The sequence below is a fragment of the Zingiber officinale genome, chromosome 7B, assembly GCF_018446385.1.
Source record: "Zingiber officinale cultivar Zhangliang chromosome 7B, Zo_v1.1, whole genome shotgun sequence".
NCBI classification, from domain to species: Eukaryota; Viridiplantae; Streptophyta; class Magnoliopsida; order Zingiberales; family Zingiberaceae; genus Zingiber; species Zingiber officinale.
The window spans coordinates 65,272,678-65,280,903 of record NC_055999.1 but is presented as its reverse complement, the minus strand read 5'-3'; the positions used below and the strand labels follow the sequence as shown (position 1 = coordinate 65,280,903).

The following is an 8,226-nucleotide window of genomic DNA, read 5'->3' as shown; positions in this document are numbered from 1 at the left end:
TCTGACATTAAAACTTTGGAGGTCGATTGCACCAATACTATGTTCATATTTAATTTAAACAAAATTAATATGCTCTAATAATTTTGAAATTAGTTAAAAAACTAAGTAAATTGATCTTTAAGTACTTTAAAATATTGATTTATACTAATTTATAAGATGAGAAAAAAAGTAATCAATGTTTTATTCTCCTATGTAATAAATTTAAATAAAGGTTTGAATGATTGCCTTACAACAAAAATACAAGAATAACTATTGTTAAATGAGATTTTTTTTGGGCCATATCCCCTCAAGTCATGAATAATATTTCACTCATCAAATTCATATCAATCATATATGATTCATGACTTAAATGTCAAATATCAAACTTAAATTAATTACAACAAGCTTAGTCTTATATCATAAAAGTACTACAAGCTCCATAAATCCTAGAATTAATGTAGACATATTTAAGTCTTATTTCCCATTACATTTGCATAAACCAACCACTTATGCTATCGATGAGTAAAATGTATTTGATTCGTATGCTCTTCTTGATCATAATTACGCCCATGAATCCCCAGAAGCCAAATATAAATCCAGGAGCAAAGCCACTAAAATACCAAATTCCTCCATCCTCATCATCTTCAAGCATGTGCCCTTCTTCTGTGACTCCATCATTGTTGGTTTGGTAGTCTTCAAGACATTTGATTTCAAGTGGTTCCCCACAAAGCTCAGGGTTTTCGATGTAAGACAAGTTGGTGAAGGTTTGAAGTTGAGGGCCCACCGGTATTTTCCCGACAAGATTGTTGTAAGACAAATTTAAGACGGTTAGAAAAGTTAATGCAGAGATACTCGAAGGGATTTTACCAGAGAGATTGTTCTTTGAGAGATCAAGTGATTCTAATTGGTCCATAAGACCAATTTTCTCGGGTATTTGTCCAGAAAAGAAATTGAAAGATAAGTTGAGGTAGCGGAGGCCATTAAGATTTGTTAGCTCTTTAGGAATCATGCCCGAGAGATTGTTATACGATAGGTCAATGCCCTTGACAAACGAAAGCGTAGTAGTGAAATTAAGTGATGAATCTTTGGCAAATATAATGAGGCTCTCGGTACAATAATCAAGTGCGTCTAGTGGTGAAGGTATTTTATGGTTCTGTTTTTTCATCATAGCAGTGAAATTACCAAAACTAGGAGGCAACAAACCAGAGAAAAGATTGTGAGCAAGATCTAAGATTTGGAGTGAAGGCATCAACGAGAGTTTTGATGGAATCTCACCGGTGAACTTATTTGACCTCAAAGAAAGGACTCTTAATGATGACAGTTCTGGTCCGATCCAACTGAGTATGTCACCAGACAATTCATTCCAGCTGAAGTCAATTACCACAAGTGCAATGCACTGTATCAATGTTGCGGGAATTGTGCCAGAGAGTCTATTGTGATTCAAGTGCACCGATTGGAGTCTTCGTAAAAATCCAAGTGTGCTAGGGATCCTGCCAGATAACTTGTTGTTTGAAACGTCGAGAATCATCAATTCTGATTCATATCTGAAACAATCAGGGAGTGTTCCAGATAAATCATTGTTGCCAAGGTCGATACCTTCTAGAAAATTTCCTGTACAAATGGAGGATGGAATACTACCATTCAATTTGTTGTTTGACAAAGACATATACACAGCATTATCAGCCAAGCTACTAGGAATAGGTCCAGAGAAGGAATTGTAAGAGAAGTCCAAATATGCATCCGAAAGTTGCATTCTTGGTATGAAGCCTTCAAAGTTGTTGTAACTTAAATTTAATTTGCATACATCCTTGAAGCATTCTAAAGAGCGTGGCAACATTCCTCTCATATGATTTTGAGAAACATCTAGCTCCAAGTTGGATGTGCACGAGCTCCAAAACCAATCAGGAAAAGCATCTGAAATTCCATTGTTTGATATGTCTAGCTCATTTAAAATGGTTTGGTTCCGCACCCATGGAGGAAATCTGGGTCCCAAGTTGCAGGAGCCCATTCGAATTCCTACTGCTTGAAATGGAGGAAGCCAATCTTGGCTCACTTTGACTGACAAGTTGTTGTCAGATATATCCATGTAATATAAATTTGTGAGATTGGCAAAGTGGGCTTCTGTGATATCTCCAACCAAATAGTTTGAACATAGACTTAAGGTCATTAATGCAGACAATTTCCCCAAGGATGCTGGAACTGAGTCGCTCAATTGATTGGAACCAAGGTCAAGAAAAACTAATCTTTGAAGCCTCTCAAAAGGACTAGGAAAAAGACCACTAAACTGATTGTCATGCAAGTCATGGGAAAGAGCTTTGTTAATTCTGCATCTTGATAGTTGTTCAAAGAATTCAACAACACTCCCTGTTATGCTGTTATAAGAGAGATTGATTGTACTCAAGTTGCATAGACTTCCCAAGGCATCAGGAATCGATCCGCTTATGTTGTTCTGAGAGATACTAAGAACATCTAGCTGAAGGAGATTTCTCATTGAATCCGGTATCTTTCCATTAATCTGATTACCCGATAAGTCCAACTTCTGCAATGCAGTTAGATTGCCAATAGTCTCCGGTAATCCCCCGGCAATTCTATTAGCAGAAAGGTTCAGTTCTAACATTTTAGTCAAGTTGCCTATGCTTCTTGGTATTACACCTTCGATCTGATTATAACAGAAGAACAAGCATTCTATGTTTCTGAGGTTGCCAATATCTTCTGGTATCTCTCCGCTGATGTTATTATAGCTCAGGTCCAAGAACTGCAGATTGCTGAGATGGACAAAAGATGCTGGTATTTGTCCTGAAATCTCGTTGAAAGACAGAGATAAGTAACGCAGGTTGGAGAGACTGCCAAGTTGGTAGGGAATTTCTCCTTGGAACCAACATCCCGAAAGGTCCAAGTGCTGCAATTGAGTTAAAGATCCTATCGAGCCAGGAATTTGATGGCTTGATAAGTTGTTCCCACTTATATCTAAATACTTCAAATGCTTCAAATGAAACAATAAAGGATGCACCTCGCTTCTGTTGGAAAAAATACCACGATGCAAAGGATATCTAAAAGAGAAGTCAAGTTTGATAACATGACCTGTGATGCTGTTGCATCCTACACCATTCCAACTGCAACACTCATTGCCCTTCCATGGAGATAGCACTCTATCGACGCTAGGAAAACCACTTCTCACGCTCAGCAGAGCCTTCCTTTCTTCCTCTATGCAGAGTTGCAACGATCCAGAGAGAAATAAGAGAGAAATCCAGAAGAGGTAAAGGAGAAGCTTGAGTATAGCAGCAGTAGCCATGAGATGTTACAAAATTCCGAAATATACCAATTTCTTAAAATGTGGAAATGTGTCTATTTTGAGAGTAGTCATCTTTGTGTGCATTTGTAAAATGCGAAACTTAAATAAGTTTCACATTCTGCAAATGTGAAACTAGATGGAAATCACAAACATTCTACGTATGCCAAACAAAAAAAGAATTTATAAGGTTTCACATTTTGTAAATGTGAAAGCTATCATTTCGCATTTACCAAATGCGAATCTGCGGGAAAAAAAGTAAATGTCACACATTCTACACACTTAGAAAAATAATTTATTTTTTTATTATTATTTTTACATCTTTTACATTTCTTAAATGTGAAATTATAACTTTCGCATTTGAAAAATACGAATATAACTAATATGAAAAAATAATGGAAATAATGTTCTACTAACACGGAAAATAATTTTTTAAAAAATATTTGTACAGTTTTCACGGAAATAGATACAATCTGTATTAAAAACTGATTTGAGAGGTACAAACTCTTAAACCAAATATCAAACCATACAACATAATAAGAGTTTATACTCTACAATTGAGGTAAACTCTTTGATCATCACACAATTCACTTATATGATCATGCACTCAAAGCAACTCACACCATCATGCATCACATAGGGGTGAGCAAAAGTTCGGGTAGACCAAATTAACAGATTAAACTGACCGAAATTAAAATTTCGGATATGTTAAATCGGAAGTTCATTTTTTTCTAAAAATATAGATTTAATCGGTTCGATTTTGATTTTGGAAATCGAATTTTGGTTAAACCGATTAAACCCATCTCAAACTATTAGGGCTTGAAATATCAAGCCCTGCATAGGGCCTGAATATTTCAGGCCCTGCGCATCCTTGTTCACTTTGGGCTCCGTCGACCATTGTCCGTGAGTTAGAAAGCACACAACAAAACCTGGATATGATCGCACTTAGCTTGAAACTTGGAAGTTGGAAGAGTATGAAGTTTGCATCTCTAAAGCAATGCTGTGGTGATGATGGTGCTCACTGCTCACCAGGGTTAGACCATAACTTGGATATGATCGCCTCACGACATGATTATGGTGAGAACCATCACTTGGCTGTTGCACTGTTGGACTTTCCAAATTGGATAGAAATTTAAGTTATTTCAGTAGATAACCAAATTAATCGATGTTTTATCAGTTCGGTCGGTTCAATTTTTTTGAAAAGTTCGGTTGGTTCGGTCTGCTCGAAAAAGGTTCGGTCGGTTCGTTTTAGGGCTTAATCAGTTCGGTTGGGTCGGTTTAAAACGATTGCACATCCCTATTTGTAACGAAAAAACACAAATGAAGACAAAAATACAACAACATAAGATAGAGTATACATAAAGTTGTACAAGGTTTCAAATCCCAAATGACATCATTGTATGAGATATAATCTTATAAATACAAAATTAACAAAATACTAACTCCCATCATATAGTATTCATGTATTGAGATAAAATATATTAAAAAAGATCAACCATCGACTTCATTATCAACCTTAGGGTATGTATTTTGACAATTTCTCTTGTTGTGGCCAGTTTGGTGACACCTTCCACATTTACGAGGTTCATCAGGGTGCCTCAAATCCATCTCATTTTGTATTCAACTTTCACGTTGCTTACCTCGCCCATGGTTGATCAATCTTGAGTAATCTGCTTGAATCTCCCAACTTGGATTTGTCCAATAATCCTTATGACAAATAGGATAAAAATTGCTAGAATATTATGTCATGTAAGTCTTTGTGGTGTGAACTTCATCCACAAGGTCAATAGCATTATCCCCTCTATGTTGGCAAACAACAATTGCATGTGAACATGGAAATCTATGCATTTGCCACTTTCCACATGTGCAATCATTTTCATAGAAAAGAATTGTGTGTACATGACCACCTTTACCATTCAATTGTCTTGTTGTTACAATCTTGTACACTCCATCTACATAGTTAAGCTCATCAATGTGATGTCCTTGTGCATGTCTTTCAACCTCCCTAAATTTACTCCAATGATGTGGCAGGAGGGTTGTATTACAATGATGTGCTACCTGTTTATACCTTTGAAAAAGTTGAACAGATCTATGAAATAACAGATGAATGCATGCCTTAATTGGCAACAACCTATCCCCTCGTAATACATTGTTCAAACTCTCAGAAATGTTTGTTTTGAGACATCCCCATCGATGGTTACCATTGTAAGCAAGACTCCACTGACTTATGTCAATATCTCTCAAATACTATCATGTCACTGGATCAAGTGCCCTTATCTGTCTCCTAAATTTGTTGAATTTCCATCTTTGAGTAGTACTGCCAATAGCCCAACAATAATATTTCAAAGTGATATTCTTAAACTTTGTCATAAAATTACGTCGAACATGTCGAAGGCAAAATCTATGATATGCAATTGGTTCCTTTTATTCCTCTAAATTTGACATTGTATGAATAATACCACAGTGTCTATCAGAAATAACACATAATTGTTTATCTTGTGTCACATAATACTTGAATTGTTCAAAAAACCAACACCAACTAGCTATAGTCTCCTCATCTACTATAGCATAAGCAACAGGTAATATATGATTGTTTGAATCCTTAGAAATAGCTACAAACATCTTTCCCTTATAAGCCCCTCGCAAATGTGTACCATCAACACTGATAACTAGCCTACACATGTGGAATACATCCTTAATTACATGGTATATTTAATACATCAATATATTACCTTATGAACTATTATTTTTTAAAAAAGAAGATTTTTAAAGCCATAAAACTCACTGTCTAGAGTACAATTCGATGCTGGCGAATTCGACGAGAATCGGGTCTTAATATTCACCGTTGGGTCTTGCCTTCTAATCCTTCACAATGAGCCAGACTTGCCTTCTAAACCTTCGCAATGAGGCGCTCCGATGTGGCCTGATCGGACAACTCATGGGGCGGGCGACCACGAGATTGCGAGAAGAAGAAGCTGATGGCGACAGTTTAGGGTTTAGGCAGGCACCGCGAGAAGAAGGAGGAGGTGGTGGTGACGGTTTAGGATTTAGGCGCTCCGACGTGGCTTGATCGGACAACTCATGGGGCGGTCGAACACGAGATCGCGAGAAGAAGAAGGTGGCGGCGGTGGTTTAGGGTTGACTAGGTAAGTGCATGACACGTGAGAAAAATAAGAACTTAGATTTTAATAAATAAAATTCATTTTCTAAAAATATAATCATTTTAAAATATAATATAATATAATAAAAATTTATTTAAAATCTTTTAAAAAATCTATATAATCATATAAATTTGTTTTCTTAATAATATTAATTATATTATTATTTTCCAAAATAACTTTAATTTAATTAAATTTTAAATAGTTTTAATTATTATCATCTAATATATATAATTTATTGTTTATTCTTTTTTTTAATGTTGTTTAGTATTTTAGGCATATCCTTAAATAGTTATGATTAAATATTTAATATAGGTTATTTTCATAATTCTTAAATCACCAAATATAAATTATAAAAAAATCATTAAATCAAAATTCCAAATATATTTTTTTATTATTTTATAATAATTATATAATGATTATTAATTTTTTAATATATCCGCATAGTAATCGTTTAATGAAATGATATTGAAACTGGAATGATAGAGTCTGTGATAATTACTACGATTGTTCCATCGATCCATGATTAAGATAGAACATTCATATTTGGAATTTTTTGAGAGATATCCAAGAACAACTTCTATATTTGTTTAGAGAATTCCTATTTTTTGACTTTGTTTTTTTGTTCAATGTGGTTTCACATTTTGTAATTACTACGATATAGATACCAAATATTTTCTCTCAATATTCAAGAAAATTATATAAATAACCAGATTAATATTCTCTTAAACTACAGATTTCGCATTTCTTAAATGTGAAACTACAACTTTCGCATTTAAGAAATGCAAAAGCTGTAAAAATAAAAACATAAATTCTTATTTTTTTGGGCAGTCATAGCATGTCTGTGATTTCTATCTAGTTTCGTATTTGCAGAATGTGAAATATATTAAATTTCGCATATTGTAAAAGCAAAAAGCACACCAAGATAACTACTTTTAAAATAAACATATTGTTCTTCACATTTTAGTAATTGGTATATTTCCAGATTTTTTCCTGAGATGTTGCACAAAGAGTTCAACAAAGCCGGATCAATAAGAACTTTAACAACATTTTCTCCCCCTCTCTCTCTCTATTATTTAATTTGGATAAAAAAAATAACACGAAATATATGATCATAGATGTCTGCATCAACATTAATTTCTTGCGTAGCATGAATTGCTATTGATTTGGAATGTGTGGAACACGAATCTAAAAAACGGTTAATTCGATCCTACCTTATGGGCAGTGTACCCTTCTATGCGCGAACTACGCACAATAGTTTTTTTTTTAAATAATTTTTTTAAGTTATATGCCAAAAAGATTTTACGTTTATAATTTAAAAATTGAGTTATAATATTTGATCTTGTCTGAAAACGATGACCTGAGATAACATATTGGATAAGTGGTTTTGCTGTTAACCAGAAGATGACTTTGCTAGGGAGAAATTATGACACCTAATACTCCTTTCGGCTCCTTTGCGTACACTCGAAAGAACAAACATAATGTTAGAGAGAGAACTAGAGAGGGAATCCCGTCCTCCGACGCTCAAATCAGTATGGTGACTGAGCGAAAAGTTGAGAGAATAAACCGTATATGCGAGTGAGTATTGTAAAGTCTGCTTAGAATATATTGCATACCTCACCAACGGAGAGAACTCCTTTTTATATCAGCTCTCATAACTTCTGTAATAATGAGGAGACATAGAATATTTAGTGTCAGAAGATGTCAGGTAATAGAAGGTGTATAGCCTGGTTACAGTTATCCTTCGAGAAATCTTTTGTTACATGTATATGAACGGTCTCGTGTAACCCCCACAATAAT

General features: G+C 34.7%; 1 protein-coding gene across 1 annotated transcript in view; it reads right to left on the bottom strand.

Annotated features, from left to right (window-relative positions):
- Positions 1-463: 463 nt before the first annotated feature.
- LOC122004399 (receptor-like protein EIX2) overlaps positions 464-8,226 on the bottom strand; it is a 71,818-nt gene continuing 64,055 nt past the window's right edge. The window contains exon 3 of the mRNA XM_042559292.1: positions 464-2,921. Coding sequence (XP_042415226.1) covers positions 464-2,921 — 2,458 coding nt within the window. The remainder of the gene's footprint in view (positions 2,922-8,226) is intronic.